Source organism: Carassius carassius, chromosome 26, assembly GCF_963082965.1.
Source record: "Carassius carassius chromosome 26, fCarCar2.1, whole genome shotgun sequence".
NCBI lineage: Eukaryota > Metazoa > Chordata > Actinopteri > Cypriniformes > Cyprinidae > Carassius > Carassius carassius.
In genome coordinates this window covers 5,699,420-5,719,348 of record NC_081780.1, presented here as the reverse complement: position 1 = coordinate 5,719,348, position 19,929 = coordinate 5,699,420, and the positions used below count along the sequence as shown (strand labels likewise).

At 36.7% G+C, this 19,929-nt stretch overlaps 1 protein-coding gene across 1 annotated transcript in view; it reads right to left on the bottom strand.

The window, feature by feature from the left end:
* Positions 1-18,435, bottom strand: part of LOC132105606 (protein O-mannosyl-transferase TMTC1-like) — a 31,898-nt gene extending 13,463 nt beyond the window's left edge. Inside the window, exons 1-8 of the mRNA XM_059510849.1 lie at positions 18,008-18,435; positions 12,997-13,174; positions 9,258-9,331; positions 8,389-8,565; positions 3,800-3,881; positions 3,534-3,637; positions 2,389-2,467; positions 2,198-2,308 (exon numbers count right to left, since the gene is read on the bottom strand). Of these exons, the coding sequence (XP_059366832.1) occupies positions 2,198-2,308; positions 2,389-2,467; positions 3,534-3,637; positions 3,800-3,881; positions 8,389-8,565; positions 9,258-9,331; positions 12,997-13,174; positions 18,008-18,309 (1,107 nt within the window). The 5' untranslated portion in view covers positions 18,310-18,435. The remainder of the gene's footprint in view (positions 1-2,197; positions 2,309-2,388; positions 2,468-3,533; positions 3,638-3,799; positions 3,882-8,388; positions 8,566-9,257; positions 9,332-12,996; positions 13,175-18,007) is intronic.
* Between the last annotated feature and the right edge of the window lie 1,494 nt (positions 18,436-19,929).

Here is a 19,929-nt window from a genome sequence, read left to right as displayed (position 1 = left end):
TGCAATATTTTTTATGTTTTTCTGGGTTGCTATGGTATTCTGGGTGAAATGTATAGAAATGAAAAACACAAACGTATAGAACACACACACACACACACACACACAAACACACACACACACACACACACACACACACAAAACATACTTCATACATGACTGACCCGTTGTTTACGGTCTAGGCAATATTTCCACTACTAAGGTGGTCTTTTCACTGCAATTGAGCTCCCATAATTTTATTACTGTTATTTGAGTGTGTATCCTTGAAATATGAGCTAGAGTTGTTTCTACTGATGTATAAGTTAATTAAATATGACAGCAGAGGAATAAAGGGTCGATACAGAGATATGAATTGGATATGAAATGTAAGGTAGAACAAGAGAGGTTGGGGGGATGAAATCATAACTGTAATATGCTCGCTTTACTTTCAATAGGCCGATATGCTGATAATAAACAATAAAACCGAAGCCACTGTCAGGAGGTTAACTCTCATATCCACAGACAGGATATGAATGTTTTAATATTGATTTCTGTCTTCCAGTCCATCAGAAACATTAATTAACTTCAGCTTCAGCAACAAATGAGCAGACATGCAATGACTGTGTCAAGAAATAAGCAAAAGCTTGTATAGAAATGTGCTGATAACATTCACGGCCACAGATCATTACTATCGACTTGCTCTCAGGCCTTCGTGTGTTTTAGTATCTTTTGCATGAGATAATTAACCTAGTAAATATTGCTGTGGAGACAGATTGGAAAGTCATTAGGGTGAATAATTGGCACACAGCTCCACACGGCTGATCGGGGAATCCCTGCCAAAAGACGCACATGATAAAGGCATGGCCAAGCGTGGTCATGTGGCTATGGGAATATTTCAGTGACAGGGGAAGCTATACTTTTTAACTTCAAGTTTTGGTGTCAAATAGGTTGCTGTTTAGGTTCAAAAGTGTAAGATAACACTGACTACTAGCCGCCAGTTTTATATCACCTCAGATGATCGCAACCAGATTAGTAAATTGCATAAAAAGGCACACACACACATACATAACAAAAACTTAAATGAAAATATAGTTTTAAATATATTTAGTTTTCATTTCAGTTGTCATCACTTTGTTTTGTACTTTTGTCATTTTTATTTGTTTGGTTCATTCTATTCGTTTTTTATATTTCACTTTAGCTTAATTTACATTTATCTACTGTATATTTTTAGTAATTTTAGTACTTTAACTTTATTTACTTCAGTAACAACATTTCTAATTTGGATTTAAGAGAGAGCGAGAGAGAAAAAGAAAATGATTAAATATTAAATATTTATCTATGTATTTGTATGATTTCTGTGTGTCCATCATTGCAAGCAGAAATTGAAAGCAGTGCAAACACAGACAGAGACAGACACAAAACCAGACATCACTCATATACACAGAGCCTAAAAGCTTATGTTTTTCTGGGAAATATTAGAGGGCTAAAGCTGGGTCATGAGAATTGTGATAGCTTTGGTATTATCCTTTTTGCCAGTTGCCATCTGTTGTCATGGCAGCACAAACAAAGGTCATCCGCAGCCTGTCCCAAAATGTCACTGGGCCAAACTCCATTCAGTGGCCCTCTTACTGCCATCACATAACAAATGAAAAATACTGGTGTATTTGAGACTAATGAACAAATAAACACACATTATTTATGCATATTAAAAAGTTTTAAAGTGCTTAACGAAGGTCTTTGACTGCAATGGCAAAGTTTTAAAATGCCTGAAGATACTCTTTGACTGAAATGGTGTGCAGGACTATTTTTTCCAGTGTCTTTGATGCTAAAATCACATTCATATGCCATATGAAAATGATATATGAAGAATTCAAAAAGATGATGAGCAGAAATAATTGCCTGAAGAACTGATAAAAAAAAGCATCTCACTTCATGCACAATGTGTGCAGTAGCTCACGGCAAACATCTGCTTCATGTGAGCGCTTGCACTCATTTACAAAATCGGGTTGCCATGGCGATGAGTCGTGAAGAATTGCGTTAGGAGTGAAGACCGATACAGAACAGCGGGGTGTGAGACAGCTCGAGCGAAGGCTTTTATGTCTATCGAAACGAGAAAAGCTACATGTGTGTGTTTATCTCATAAATGATGACAGAACGAATCTGTGGAGACGCGGTTCCTGCGGTTGTGTTGACGTGTGGAAATGCATGTGTGTGCGCAAACCTGTAGGCATGTAACACAGTTCAGGATCAGTGCCAGCATGACCACAGCCAAAGCCAGGGAAGCAATATTCCGTCCGTCCCACAGAGACTCCACTAACGGAATGCTGCCCACCTGTCAATCACAACTCAAGCAATCATTCAACATTCCATGAAATGTTGCAACTGCTGTGTGTTTATGTTGATGCCATTTACCTGCCAGTCGTAGCAAAGCACTATGGGAGCCAGTAGAAGCCAGGCATTGAAGGCGAGCAGGTAGCAGTATGTAAAAAACCTAAATTGACAGCAAAGAATATAGCATTTAATTTATTTAAAGGAATAAATATATAATAAGTTTAAGCCTTGTGCTGTGCGAACTAATTTGGTGTTCCCTGTAAAAAATGGCCAGACTTATAAATCTCTCATCATGCTATAGTATCACCAAATATTGGATTCAATTCAGTTGGTTTTGTATTCGTAGGCCTCATTGATCTAAGCTCATGCATCTCAGTTTTTAAATGAATATTGACAAAATTATCCACATATAATGCTTTTTTCACTCAAAACTGAGGTGAGTAAGCTCAGATCAATGAATCCTATGATCAATCAGTTCCAAAAAGACATCAAAAACTTGAAATAAAACAAGTTGAAGAAAAGAAGTAACAAATATTTGACAATAATATAGCAAAACGAGAAATTTTGCCATTTTTTGCCTCAAAGCTTTTGTTTTTTCTTTCACAAATGTGATAGAAATGTAAAACGTTTGCCTCAGTAAACTCCCTAATTGGCTGCTTATTAATAGGTATTAAAGTAGTTGTTAAGTTTAGGGACTAATAACCAGACAATATGCTAATATAATGGTCCCTATAACAAAGTGTTACCCAATTTTGTGTAGGCTTTTAAGTCATTATGTTTTAGTTCAATGTGATTACATTAATTAGTATTTTTAGGAGAAAGAATATCCTCTCCTGGTCAAAACAACTAGAACACAATATGAAGGTTAAAAGCAGTTCTAAAACGTTTTATTTTTTATTTTTTACAATGAATGTGAAGGATGAAGATGTTCTGGTGGTTTCCAGGGTGTTGCTATCGTGTTTTGGAAAGTTTCTTCCTGACTTAAGTAAAATCTAATCCCAAACATGTCATAACATTGTTAAGAATTGTTATTCATCCACATAAAATATTAATAGTCCTTTGGCAATTATAGAAGACCAAGTCATGCACACATAAAAATCCGCTAGTAATACGAGTAAAACAACAGTTCTACAGTTGTAGTGCATACAGTCTTAACTTGATTAGAATATATTTATCTGTTAACTGTTTTAAGATGAAGATGTGTGAGGGATGACAGTTGGACCAACCTGGTGAGCAGATATGGAGAGAAAGATGCTGGATTGTCTTGCTCTGAGAACAGTGGCATGGATCCACCCATTAGCCATAAGCGGAAAAACATGATGACTGTAACCTGGACAAAAACAACTTGAACAAATGAGCACTTGAGGTCATGGGGTTTGCACAAACGTGATAGAAATGCCAGTGCTGATTTAAATGAAATAAATGATTGTTAATGAAAATAATAATGAAAAGAAGCATTGCTACATTTGGCAGTAAACACGTAGCTACTTACATGTAGCGAGATGACACAAGCTCGTTTGAAGAATGGGCTGGAAATTCTGACGAGCTCCTTCAACCTGGAGCGCGACAGGTGTCTGGAATGAAAGCATAACCAGATGTGACAGTTGTTTAACGGCTCCATAACTCAGTCTGCTGAACCCATTTTCATTAATTACTGACTTAATCAAACCATCACCGAATTAGTTCACAGGTATATTAATCTGTTTACTGCTGTTTTCAATTAATTAAATCTCCATTTTGGAATACAGAGCTGCAAGAAAACAAGTGAAAAGACACACACACACACACACACACACATAAACACTCTCACAGTCCTTATTAAAAGTTTTTGAAATGCCATTGTAAACTGGAACGGCATCATCCTTCTTTGAGTGCTTGGATGTACAGTGAATTTTAATTCAGCGTGACATGACACCATGACAGCTGTGACTGGAAATGTGGGTGAGATGAATGAAAGAAAAGAAGAGGCGCGATAAGGAGGTGGGGGAGGAGTGGAGCTCAGGGTGTACATCGCACTTTTGCTGATTGATTCAGTAAAGAGCTGCAGAGAGCTGGGCTTAATGACTGTTTGTGTGTGTGTGTGTGTGTGTGTGTGTGTGCGTGCGCGTGTGAGCATCAGTGCTTTTCAGAGTGTATTGTACTCCAGGGATCAGTAACCAGGCTCAAAGACAGCACTGTATTTTAAAAAACACAAGTCTCCCGCCTCTGTCCTCGCCTTTTATTGCTATTTCCATTTTCTGGCATTTTTTGTTCTTGACACAAAAAAATTTGAAGATATAGAAAACAGGGAGGAGTTTTATACTAAACAATTATGGCTTAATAAATGTAAAATCACATTCCTGTTCTTATTATGATTTATTCATCAGTGCATGTTATTCAAAAATACACAGTCTTAATAATATTTCTCTCACTCTGAAACAAGTTTTCTTTTCTGATGACATCACCGGGGCCACCAAGTTTCACCCAATAGAGATGTTTCCAGTCTTACTGTGTGCAGTTCATTTGCACATGTTATTTTAAAGAAATCAAAACATTTTCTCTACGTCTGGAACAACTTTTCTGATGACATCATTAAGGCCACCAGGTTTCAAACAGTGAAGAAGTTCCCAGCAAATTTTACTGCGAATGATTCAGTTAGATTTCACCACAATATAAACATTTTCACAATACAAACAAATTTCCTTTTATGATGACATCACCAAGGCCATCAAGTTTCAGCCAATGGGTGCTGGCTTTGCGTCAGAAGGGGAGGAGTCCTACACAGAATACAAACTGGCACAGGAATTAAATCCTGTGAATAAAATTAAGCCCTGTCTATAATTTTTTCCTCAGTAAATATGCTCTTTTACTCGGAAACATGTTACCTTATGGGAATAAAATCATTTTAAATGTCTCCAATTTGTACATTTTTGTAACCAAGCATAATTAGACCCCCAACCATGAATATACAAATGAGACGTCAACATCTGCTGTGCCATTAAATGTGCTATACAACTGGAAATAAGACAGAGTTACAGCAAGTCTATACCAAACAGTACAAATGCAGATAAACAATAATGCTAATGGAATTAGGAGCATTTATTCAGTTAATGTCAGGTGTTTGTGCTGAATTTGTAATTGATACTCCTATGAATATTGCAATGGTGTAGAGATACAGGATAGAAAAAAAGTGTTGGCTTATGCATTTAATAATAACAAAGCCCACAGGAGACACTTCACTGCAAACACACACACACCAAAACGTACATGGAGAGACAGCATGTCTGCAGGCATTACGACAACTATCAGTCACAATCACACACTATGTGTGTGTGTGTGTGTGTGTAAAAGAGAGAGAGTTTGTATCTCATGTCCTCCCCAGGGTCACAGGTAGCAGCAAAGGTTTATGGGCACTTTTGAAAATCAAATAAAGCTGCAGAGCCCTCATTCCCCAGAGGGACATGCAGACAGAGAGAGGAATCTTTCCTTTGCTGTTCTTCAAGGCTGCAGAGTGTTATCATTCCCACCAGCAAACCACAGCTCATGTTTTATAAAAGTGTCACGGATGTTATTTTCTGCTGCATCTGTTAACGTCCTTTTACTATAATGACTGATTTGCTCATAAATATTCCTTGAAGTCGAATAATCTGCCTAATAAATATACATGAAAAATCAAATTTTTTCTATTTTTCCTACTTTTTAAAAGTATTTTAGTACTTTTTCAATAGATGGTTAGTAAAAGGAGGTGTTCAATCATTAAAAAAATCTACCTAAGGAGGTCAAACTAAAAATAAAAAAAATTAACTCACATAGGTTTCGCAATGCTGTTACTAAAATCTAATCATTTTCATTAAATAAACTTTAAATAAGAAAAATTAAAAAGACTACCTTTCTTTTTAAAAAAAAACTGCTATAGAATGATGAAGAACTAATAGGGTTGCAAACTTAGGGATTTAAAAAATAATAATAATACAAAAATATAGAACACTACATTTTTTTAAAGATAAAATATAGGGAAATTATTATTTAAATAATTATAGTCAATAATAAAAAATTTGTGAAATGTGGCACATGCATGCAAGTAAACTAATAAATGCTACAAACATCAGATTATTCATATTAAATGTCTTAGTAATGGTTTAAAGGAGCTTGCTACTGGATGTCTGGAGTCATGTGAGGTCTCTGCTGTCCCTGAGGTTATGTGCTCTGTGACTAATGCAGAGAAATAGATGCATGTCTTGTGTTTTTGATTTCTGCAGAACACGTGTGAACATCGAGAGACTTAGCTGCAAAACATCGCTGGCCCTGAACATAATTTAAGTGCTGTAGTAATATACACAACACAATGCATTACTGCAACATGATATACATACATGGATGCAAACTGTGTGGCGCAGTTGGCCAGATAACTGCTAACATGTGAGTCTGAGAGGTTTTTAAGGTGTTTGGATGTCGCTGCTAAGTGGTTAAAATGCTGTTAGAACTGTTAATGTCAAAATAAAACCGTAAAACCATCAAAAAGGCATTTCTTTACACTATTCATTTAAAAATGGCAAGGCTGAGACAGCAACTTATTAGTCTCGGGGGAGAGGAATGAGTATGGGATTGTGTTTGAATGTGTGCAAAGGGGTGTAATGTTTGCACACAGCACTCAAGGATAAATCTGGTGTCTCAGTCGTGTGTCTCCTTCAGTAATGAGAACCCAAGGGCCAGTCAAGGGGTCCCTATCTATTTTCCACTCACTGATGAGCTCCTTTGTTCAGCTTTTCCCACTCTCAGAGACTGAAGGCCCACCGGACACAGGGCACATTTTAAGTAGCTGAAACTGTAATTGAAGCAAATGAGGTTGACACGAGGAGAGAGAGAGAAAGAATGAGAGAGTCTGGGTTGTGTCGTGGAGTAAGATTGCTGTTTGTCTCGCCTGATTGACTCTCTTCAAATGCCAATTACTGCCACAGCCAAACAAAAGAGCTAAGCTGTAATTGGAAGATTGCTTAGTGTATTCTCCATCGCAGATATGTGCGTTGATGTTTGGCTAGATTGCCAGCTCACAATTTGTTTGGTACCAGTCAAACAGGAAGATTCTTTAAATGATTAAAGAAGTAAAAAACTGATTTTCTTCCATTTGAGTAGTCTACCTGTATGCAATAAAAAGACATGCTGTAATGAACATTTTGTCATTTGCGGTCATGCAACAAATACTGTAGATGATTATAATATATACATCATTTTTTTACTTATTCAATTGGTATATTGCAATATCTTTGAATCTGCTCAGAATTAGCTTAAAGGGATTTTCCTTTCCGAAAGAATTTATGATTTATTTAAATTAATTGAACCTGCCACTGCATTTTTGAACATGAACGTAATCTAATGGCAAGCTTTTTAGAAATGGCTAAATAGAGCACATTAAATCACTGTAATATTCGTGATGTTCTACACAAATCTACACAAAAAATGTTTTACACAAAATCAAAGCTCTGTGTACATGTTCATGTATGCAAATACAACATACTAAATCGGTTCCCTGAAAGGTCACTACCCAAGGTCAGACACTGTGTTGTCGGCATGCATTAGCATGTTTTGATGAGCTAAGCTAATTTTCAGACAGTTCATACAACAGTCAATGTCTGTCTAGGGACTGGCGATCTTTGACCGTCTCCAAATGAATTTAAAGGTTGTCTGTGCTATGTGATCTGACTGCATGTGATGAATGTGTATCACTTATAGCACCGTCTCAGCCTTGGGCTGATGATTGAAAGCACATGGCTGCTCCGATGCTCCGGCCACATTGGAATTCTTCATAAACATTCCGCTTAAGATTTCATCACACACGGCCTTCATTGAGCCCTTTACATGCACACCAGCGAGGGAATTAAATGACTGCTATTTCAGATCTAAATCAAGAGGTGACCGACCAATCAAAGACAATTTGAGAAATGTTTGAAAAGTGATAAAATATGATCGAAACTCTGTCATGTTGTCATGCATGCTGATTTAAAAATTAAAACACAATGAAACACAGAGCTTTCAAAAGCAGTGCTAGCTGACAATAATCAGTGTCCGCTTATATGATGGCATAGAAAACACACAAACACTTACAAGATGAGTGGTTTGCGGCACAGCACCAGGAAATCGTATAGGACGCACACACCAAACACCGTAACGCCCGTCTCTTTCACCAGCATGGCACAGGTGCCCAACAACAGACTGAGAGCTAGTGACAAGACAGACACTGTGGGGGGAAACTCGTCAGCCATTCTGCTTGCTGACACACTCCTGAAAGACAAAAAAAAAAAAACGAAGTCATCACATTTACTCTACTGTTCAAAAGTTTGGGGTTGTTTTTATTTTAAAGAAATTAATGCTTCTCATCAGCAAGGATGCATTCAATTTATCAAAAGCTACATTAAAGATATTTCTATTTCAAATAAACACTGTTCTTTTGAAGTTTTTATTCATCAAAGAAACCTGAAAAAATGTTTCCTCAAAAATATTTTTTTCAGTATTGATTATAATAAAGAATCAACAAATTCTAAGATTGAGGACCAATTTAGAAAGCTAACGGCAGTAAAAAATTGAATCTACAATTCTTTAATTCATAAACAAATCATGATAATTGAAATAATATCAATAAATGAATCAAATCATGACCAGATTTCGCAACTGGTCGCATGGTCGCAACTCAGAGTAATTGGATTATTTTGGTCCAATTTACAATTAATTTCAATATGCTGAAAACAATAATTTTGTAAAAGAACTGATATATATATATATATATATATACACACACACACACACACATTTTCATATTCATATTCATAGATTATACAACTGTATTTTGGATCAAAATAATAATACATAAATAGCTTTGTTTTTATAATTATAATCAATTATTACATTTTGTAATCAATGCATTCCATTGTTAGATGTGTTTTCTCACACTCTAATGGAAAATACTCTGCTGTTACCTAATATAGGAGAGAAAGGATAAGAGGAACAACACGCTGGCTAACACATCAGCTCTCCCAACAATCCCAGACACCTGTAACACACAATTATGACACATTTATAATCTATAACCTTTCAAAAAAAAAAAGAAGTCATTTTGATGAAATTTTAATGTCACAGTCATTGAGCCTCTCTCCCAAAATGGTTTGAGTGCTGACGCCCATTCCTGACGTCAGTCGGCATTCTAAATATATTCACTTCTATTGTGGCATAAAGGGTGGTGTGAAAGTGTGAACTGTGTGGGGAAAAGGTGTATACGTGTGTGTGTGTGTCTGTGTTTGCAATGAAGGAGAGCCACTGCACATTTAATGATCACTTCTTAGTAAGACAAATGGAGGAGAGTGAAATCAAATGAGGGGAGAGAAAGAGCGGGAAGGAGAAAACGAAAACGTGTGGGCAAGAGAGAGAGAGATTTATTTCCCTGTCGCTGTCGGCTCAGTCTTTTTTATCTTCCCATCCCCCAAAAACGTACATCATCCATAAAGTCCTCCTATCCTCTCCAATCGGTTTTCTTGCACTTTTTCCTGCTTGTTTTTGCCAGAGGCACAAATTCTAAAATGATCCCACAGTTGACACACTCCACATCTGGAGGGTTTCTGAAGCCCATTCCCCAGACGCAGAATTCCATGGAATTATACACACACACACGCTTCCAGAAGTCACACCCCGGAGCAACACACCATACATGCACCGCTGGTGAGGGACACAGAGTGTGTGTGTGTGTGTGTGTGTGTGTGTTTTTCACTGCTCTGAGACATCATCTTAAATGTAAACATATAAAGCCCAGCGGCCCTTAAAACAGCTCAGCGTCTGTGTGGTATTACAGTCAGGCTGCAGTGTTTATGGGCTGAATACAGATGTAAATGTCGGGCCAGTGGACCTATCAGCAAATCTAGCGCCAGACTTTCACAGTTGCTGTAATAAAGCACTGTTGCAGACACAAAATCACCCTCTAAAAGCATGTAAAAATGCTGCCTCCGGGTCATGTAGTATTTATGAGATAAGCGCATGTGAACGCCATCCTAATGTTGTAATGCATTCAACGACTAAAGAATATTGCAGTTATCATTTATATATATATTTTTTAGTATCCATTAATAATATATTTGATGAGAAAGTGTGTGATTTCTGCACCACTAAAATGAACACTACAAAAACATATTTTATTGTATGTTATTAAATTATTATGTTTGAAATGTATAAATTATATATTATATACACACAAATTATATATATATATAAATAAAAATTTCTTTATATTACTATTTTGCATATGTTTATATCTCAATCAATCTATCTATCTATCTATCTATCTATCTATCTATCTATCTATCTATCTATCTATATTTTAAAATACAGATTTTTCTAGACTTTTTTTGCTTTTCTAAAATTAATCAAATATTTACATTGTACTTAATTGTTCAGTTTTATTAAATTACATTAATTGCATTTATTAAACATAATTATATAATATTATTAACTGAATAATAAAACAAGCTAATTAAAACAACATTTTTCATCCTAATAAAATTATTTATATGCTAACTATCAATATCACATTATTACAAATGTCTGTGATTGTAATTAGGAACTTACCAGAAGGACTGTATGTACAATCCAACACACACACACACACACACACACACACACACACACACACACACACAACCTGACCATGCATTATGCTATTACCCACACAGTTGTGTAGAGTTTGAATGACCCTGTACTTATCCCTCATTCCATTAAACTTTTACATTATTTGTCACTTGTCCTCCTACACATTTCCCACTGTTTATTTCAAACAACAGGCCATTACCTGCACTAATAAACTCTTATCCTGCTTCCTATAATGGAGAATTTAACCCCGGACAGTTGCAGAGAGTACATGCAAACTACACACTAAAAGATCATGTTCAGGATTTCTGAGGTGCTTTCAAGTGTGTGGATTCAATTGTGACTACTTCTTTCCCCATGCTAAGACTGGCAAATAAAAACACACACACACACACACACACACACACACACACACACCACACCACACATCTACAGGGTGATTGTATATCAAGCCGGGGATCTGAAACGCTGCACTTCTCAGAAAGACCCACAGCTATACCTCATTTCAGCTAATTACCTAATTCAACAGGAATTCCTCAAGAACAGCTGCAGTCGGTCCCTGCATGCCCTGCCAACGGAGAGTCCTCAAACACACACACACACACAGCATTCGACTGCTGCGAAACCAAATCTACAAACCGTTTTTCCACTCAAACTGTAAATGTAAAACCTAAGAGGAACAGATAGTGGAGAGAAGCTTACACAAACACACTTTATCGCACACGCACAGCTGAAAGCCGAGCAGGTGTTGGACACTAGCTGAAGTTCATGTGTAATTTTTTTTTTGTTTGCTTTTTAAAGGTGCACGAGTGTGCAAGAAAAGTTAAGATTAGGAAAATATGACTCATATATGCAGAAATGTTTGAAACTGTATGAACGGGAGAGTAGAATAAGAAAAACAGTGCAGCTAAAGACAGGCAGGCAGGCTTCAGTACAGTCTCCGGGGAGAGACAGAATGCCAGAGAACGAAGGACTTTCATCCTCCATCAGGAGCCTGGTGATGCCTGTCAAGCGATGCTCCTCTCAACTAACAACTAGCCAACAGCCCTGCTGTGGGGACAAACCTTCGGCTGTGAGCTGAGCGATGCACAGCTGATGTAACCTGATAACCTCACCGGATATCATTCACTATGATACATGATACGGACACCAAATAACCACTATTTTGTTTCATGAAACACCATGGAGCATGTGTTCAAGGGTGAGGCAAAATGGAGGAAAAACATCTTAGTTAGTTAATTAAGGTGATAAATAGTGAATAGTAAAAGCAAGATCTGAAGCATCACTAACAGTCAGAGGTTTAGAATAAGTAAGATTTTTGGATGTTTTTGAAGGAAGTCTCTTAAGGCCGTTTATAATGAAACGTGTTGGAAAACTTGATTTATGTTCTGTCAGAAAATGTAAAATGAAGCTAATCTGTTAACTGTATACTCGGTTACATTATGCCATGGTGCCCATTCAGTTAAAGGGAGTTTGAATACAGCTTGTGAGATTTTTCAATCCCATTATTCCCTCTTTGTCCATAATTTCTACCCTGAAATTGGCAAACAAATAAATAAAGAAAAATAAAATTATAATAACCCCCCCCCCCACACACACACACACACAGATTTGAGTAAAGCACCTCTTTGTCTTTCTTTTATTTATCCAGAGATTAATTATATTTCTGCTTGATCAATCAAAACTCTGAGGACAGCACCTCCTCCAGCGGCCGAGTGTGTGTGTGTGGGATTGTGAGTCTCATTAATGCTGGTGGGATGCAGCTGTTGATGTATGGTGTTTACACAGAGCTGATGATCGGAGTCTAGTGCGGTGGCATGGACTCAGTCCAAACAACCCAGCAAACACTACTGTTAACACACTCTGCAGCTCTGAAAGCAAAACTCAAACACAGTCCACATCTCCATAAAGCCCAAAGAAACACCCTCAACTTTAACATTAAACATAGAATTCCTGAATATTAAACTAACATTAATTTGAACATATATTTCTATAATTTATTATTATTTATTGAATATACAACAACATATACGGACGAGTAAAAATACAGTAGAAAAGTAGAAATGCAGTGTGTTGTGCACTCACAGCTTCGGTGTGAATGGGGTGAACAGAGAAAAGCAGTGCGGTGAGGAAAGAGAAGTTGCTGTCTTCAAACACACACTGTTCGCAGGTGAGCATGAGCAGCACCGTCACCATGCAGTGCAGAAACACGTTCACCAGGTGGAAGTAGAATGGAGTCATGCCGCCCAGCAAAATGTTTAACCTGCAGCGAGAGTGAAAAAGAGAGAAAGAGTCACATTAAAAAGATATGAGCATGTCCTAACCAGCAAAATCTCTTGCATGTGTGTGTGTGTGTATATATATATCCAGATAATTGCATATTCTGCATCAGTTTCTGATTGACTATGATTGTGTTCAGTCATGCAGCATGTTTATTTTTTTACTATGGACAGACAAATTACTTTAGAGGAATGCTGCAGTTTCATGGTAAAAAGTGGATTTTAGGGCTGTCTCAGCACGCAAAACAAAAAGACCTGACTGTGGAGAAACCTCTGATGTTTGGTAAACACTTTTGCTTGACCTTGCGATGCGGAAGACCTTAAAAAAACCGAGAGTGAGAGACCGAAAGAGATGAGAGAAGGGAACAATTAGCCTAAAGCAATGCAACATTAATGAGGTTCCATGGTCACCTTGACTTGCAGGAGAGATTGCATTAAAATTTAGCAAGAGCACCAGAGGCAGAACATGGCATGGATTATGATGAACATTTCACAAAACATTCAATATATACATAATACTACCTCAAACTAAAATATCATCATCAGGTATATATATAATCATTTTATCCATCCATCTATATTATAATTTTTACATTCACATTTACATTTATTCATTTAGCTGACGCTTTTATCCAAAGCGACTTACAATTGCTATATATGTCAGAGGTCGCACACCTCTGGAGCAACTAGGGGTTAAGTGTCTTGCTCAGGGACACACTGGCGGTTCACAGTGGATTCGAACCCGGGTCTCCCACACCACAGGCATGCGTCTTATCCACTGCGCTAACACATAACCCCAATTTTATATATAAAATAGTATTTGTATTTTAATGGATATTATTATTTTTATTTTGTTTTCCTATTTTTTAGCAATAAATATTTATATATACTAGAAATGTAGATATTTTTTGTTTTACATTTAAGTTTTCTTTTTTCTAGTTTATACATTCCATATACTTTGATTAACTATCTATTAAAGTTTTCTTCACATAAAAAAAAATTATACTCTGAAATTGAATTTCACCCCAATGAAAACTAGCTTCTTATTGATTCTCCCTCGTGACACTCAAACCCCTAATGCTGTTACTTTCTTTTCTTTCTTGTTTATTCCCTTAAACCCAATTACATTAATATTGATGGCACTTGCTACAACCCAATTATCTTCAAAATTTAATCATGAGAAGATGCTTAGCTTGTTTACTCTAATAAAAGATGATTTTGGAGGGTCTCCCTATTAGGATTGTGAAAAGCACAAGACTTTGTCAGGATAAATGCCAGATCATAATACTTACAGACCAACTTGGACAGTGTACTTTGTTATGCAAGCATAAAAAGCTGTCCATGAAGGTTCTACATGAGTCACTGAATACACCTGCCACTTAATATTTAGCTCCGAGCTTGACGTTCAGCGCTCAGGGTCGAGAACAAGCCGGAGAATGAGAGAAGATGGAATGAGAGCGAGAAGGGTGACAGTTCATGAAATGATGGAGGGAAAACGATAATGACTGTGAAACAGTTTGTACATCTGCAGGCAATAACAAGCCTGTGTTTGTTTAACTGCTGCTGATTAATGTGACATTGAGACGGGAGTGTGTGTATTACAGTCTCTACAGGACAGCAAGAAAATGTTTTCAGGCCTCATCAAAGCTGAAAATAAAAATCTAGCCGTTTATACTGAGTGTGCAGTCTTTAGGTTCCAGCATCATTAGGCCATTTTCTGCAATCACAGAGCCATGAAAAACTCTTGGTCACCACTAACATCACATAATTGCAATGCTCTCAGTGAGCAGAAAAGCGAATCCAGTTGATTTGAGGAAACTATATGAAAGGTATGGTTCACCTCAAAGTGGAAATTCTGTCATTATTTACTCACCCTTCATGTCATTCTACAACATGGAGCACTAGAGTACAAATAACAGGGGCTCTGAAGTTCAAACAACTCCCAGAATGCACCACAAATCTATCATAAAAGTGCTCCATATGACCACTTGATAATAGGGTTTTTCTGCTGGCTCAGTACCTATTTTTTTTGTTTTTTTAATATTCTTAATATTGTTTTAATATTATATTTTAGCAATGTATTTTCTTATATATTTTCTATAGAAATAATATTATTTATATTTTTATTTAACTTTGTAAAACATTTGTCTATAGTTTATTTTAAATGCATTTTTTGGCCTGCCAAAATTTCCAATGGCCCCATCACAAATGAAAAATTATTTTTAACACTGTCTTTAGTAATATATTTGCTCTGAATAATAATATTATATATATATATATATATATACATATAAAACAGTTCGATAGTTTCAGTGTGCATGATGTAAAAATAGATCTAAAGGTCAACAAATGTAAGCATTTCAAGTGATTGTTGCCCATCCTTTATGGTTTAGCCATTGATAGCACTGTGAAAGGAACACACTAAACTTAAATTGTGAATACTGATAATGTTAACATCTGGAGGAGTTATTCTAATTCTAGATTTTTTCTGTTTGTGTGTGTATGCGCCTTTTTTAGATTTAGCAGCCATGGTCACTATAAACTAACTCTCTCTCTGCTCTTCTATTCTCAAAAATCATCTACTTGCATGCTCCAGGGAGGAAATGATAGCATTTAGTTTTGGAGCGACATGACGGTGAGTAAATAATGACAGAATTTTTTTGTGTGTGAATTAATACTTTAAATTTGGAGGCAGCTCTAGCGTCGTGTTAAAGGCTCAGCTCTAAGCTCAAACTATAAGTCTGAGAAAGACAGCTGAAGTTTTTCAAGAGTCTGTGTCAAGATGACATAAGAGAGCAGATAAAAGACACGAGCATCAAACTGAGATACAAGAGTGACTGCCTGCAAGCTCACAGCTCTCTCTCGCACACACGCCTGTGATCTCAAGGGGATTCGTTTTATCTCTTTACTCATACATACACACTGGGGAATGAGCAGCACCCGTTCGCTCTCTCATGACATGCATGGCACAACTGATATGCTTCAAGACTGAAGAATGCCAAAATTACCTCGCTCAAAATCTCTCCTCCAAGTATTTTAACTTTGTCAGGGTGGGAATAAGTAGCAATGTGAGCCAAAAAGAGTATTTTATGTTATTTAAATAAAACATTTTTATATAACATCTATAAATAATTAACAATCTTATAAAATACATTTAGTTCTACTTCCAAATTACTCGCAAAGCCAACATTTTAACTGACACCAAAGATTAAGGTTCTTTCAAATACTAGAAATATGTGTTGTTTAAATGTATAATATTTTTAAAACTTTTAAATGATTCTAATTATATTTTCCTGCCTATTTATACTTCACAAGCCAACATGTCCAAGGCCACAAAATAATTATAAGTTATTTTCTTATATATATATATATATATACATACACACACACACAAACATGTTTTAATACAATTATATATTATTATATAATAAAATATAATTACTTGTATGTAACAAAATTATATATAGGATATATAAATAGCCTAGAAGGACATATAAATAAACTTTTATACATTTCTAGTTCCTGGATGCAAAGTATTCTATTGCATTGAAATTCCAGAGCTAGGAAAGTTATTAACCACCTAACAACGAGCTAGCAAGTAATACTCAGACCACTTTACTACCTACATAACAACACCCTGGAAACCATTCATCACAGCATCTGGCACAACTCACAATTCTTTCTTAAAAAAAAAACTTTTCAATCGCATATAACTCATGTATTATAAATACCCATAGGTCTTTGAATGCTGAAACAAGACTGTGCGAAAATTATTACCTATACGTTTACAAAAAGCTAGATTTCTATGCACTAAAGACCTAGGCAGTGATTTATCGGGAGCAGGAAGTGTCTGGCAGCTCCAAAAATAAAGCAGATAAAATACGAGGCGCAGAGTAGGCTGTTAATTGCTTTGCTATAAATACACAACGCCTCCTTTCAGACTATAAGGAACAAAGTCCTCCTCCGTTGTCGTTGTGTTAATGATAATATTGGTTAATTCTGCTGTGGATGTTGAAGAGCTGTCAGATTCCCGCGCCATATGGACTATGACGTCATACACGCGAGAGGAACGCCCCGCGAGTCAAAACGCGAGTTTATCTTAAACTGTCTGTCTGTAACTCCTACACATGTGTGATAGTCTGTTTCATTTCATCGTTTACGAGTATTTATTTATTTATTTTTGAATGGCCGTTGTCGTGGTGAACTTTGAGAGAAAAGTAACTCTCTATAGAAACTGCGCAACAAGTGTTTACTAACATTCCCAAAGAAAATCCCAAAGAGTGGACATGAACGCGAAGCTGACGTATTTAAATATCTTTAAATGGGCGTTCACGCACAAGGTTTATTTTTCACACGCGTCTGACTGGCGTCGCGTCGTGCGCGTTGCGTTTTTAGGGCGGTGGGTCAAGTTCAGTTTAAATGCTTTGCGCTTCGTCATGGAGTTTCTTAATGCAATCATTATTTAAAAAATAATTTACCGGAACACTTATTTGAGTTAAGCACAACTCGAACACATGATATATAGTGTTAAATAAACAATAACAAGGTTTTAATATCTACAGCATGTAATCACTTACTGAGCCTATGTGCCAAATATGGTACTGTGCCATTTTTTATGACATGAATGGCTATCATCTTTCAGAGAATTAAACTGCTCTGATCACGTGACTCCAACCATGTAAAATGTTCTCATAAAAGTTCCGATAATTCGAAACTCTACGTAAAACCTTCCCAGACCTTAAGTTAATATCGGAAAACTGAAATGTGTGATTAAAAGCAACTTCGGGTCATATCTTCGCAGGAGCTGATGGACTTACTTGAACGTGAGGATGCAGAGAGGACGGTAGGATTTGTGGCTGGTGTTATCAGCCATCCGCTTGCCCCAAAAGTCATTGGTGAAGATGCTCCGGAGGCTGGAGCCCGGTCTGACATCGGGATTGTTGGTGATGGCCCATATATCATCATGCACAAACTCCCCCCAGAGAGAGTTACTGTAGCAGAGCGCGCACACCGCCACCAGCGCGGCGTACCGGACTCCCACCGCCGGCCTCGGGAGCGCCGACAGCCGCCTCTGCATCGGCGGAGGAGCAGCTTTGGTCCCTCTGCTGTTCACTGTCATGTCGGTCCCCGTCTCGCATGCTGCTCGTGGGAGTGAAAAAGAGTAGAGTCGTCCCGTTCCATAGCCCGTGTGCTGCACCGAATCCCGGACAGCGGATCAGCTCTGAATGCGTAATATCAGCGAGTGTGAACATATATAAGGTGTCGAAGTCTACTAACCCGCCTACCAGCGCATGCGCAGAAGAGAGAGAGAGAGAAACTGGATGAGAAACAGAGACTAATGTAAATTAGAGAGAGAAAGAGAGAAAGAGAGAAAGAGAGAGAGAGAGAGATGCAAATTAGAAAGAATGAGCGCGTATGGAAAAAAACGGTTGGAAAGAGGGAGACAGTTGGAAACAATTATGTTATAAAAAATATTATATTCATTATTATTTCCCCATTTAATATTTTTTTTAGCCCACATCTTTTACATTTACCTCATTTTTGCATTACTTACTTTTAAACACAGATGAATTTATTATATATATGTGTGGTTATCATATGAAAGCTTGTTTCCACTACAGGACAAAAAAGGAGAAGAAAAAGTTAATTGTGACTTTTTAATCTCACAATTCAGATGAATTTATATTTTATATATTTTTTAACAATTCTGAAGGAAAAAGTCAAAATTGTAAGATTAGAATTCACACAAAAAAATATGAAAAGTTGTAGGCCTACTTAAAAAAAAATAAAATAAAAAAAATTATATATACATATATATATTTATTGTGCAATCCGTGGCAGGGGGAAATAAACAATTGTGAGATGTAAATTCAGAAGTGTGAAGAAAAAAGTTAAAATTCTGAGTTTATATCTCACAATTCTGACTTGAGATTAAAAGCCACAATTACTCTTATTTTTTCATTCCATGACAAAAACAAGTTTCCATAAATTAGAGCTAAGAAATAAAACTGGCAAAAAGCCATGTAATTTACTAGTTTAACAAGTTTATGTCAAGCAAACGACTATTAGTTGGTACTAAATGTTCAGATAATGTGCTTTGATATTAATGGCTGTAATATGAAGAATCAGTTGCTTTTACTGTTGTCAAAATAGTGCACAACTATACTTGTATGACATTAGTTAGGTCTAAAGATTATTGATTCAATTGTATGATTTTTTATAATTTGCATAAATTGTAGTTATTAAAAAAAAAAGATTGAACAAAATGGCAAACAGAACCTGAAAGCATCTTATTGTTTCCATAATATCCGTTATGGTTATAGCAGTATATTCGGGCAGAAACTATGGCTACCAAGGTGAAATTTTGAAGAAGAGAATGAGAACACAAGAATAAAAGAGAAAGATAAATGCTAATTATGGCGCGAATAAGAGAGAGAGAGAGAGAGAGAGAGAGAGAGTGATCGCAGGCAGGAAATCAATAAAGAGCTGTGGGATATTTCACACAATGATTGCACTGCCTTGACCGTGACCTGTGCTTCCACGCAGAACCAGTCTTAAGCAAATTGCTCTGGGTTTGGACTTGCTAATGGAACAGGAAGACAGGGATAATGAATCACGATGATAAACGCACTCTGAAAGATTCAGTGACGGGTGAACATCTGGCTAAACATGATTTTATGCAAGAAGTGTTAAAATTACCCTTCTGAGGGGGCCGTTTAAATACATCTGGTGGCTCCCT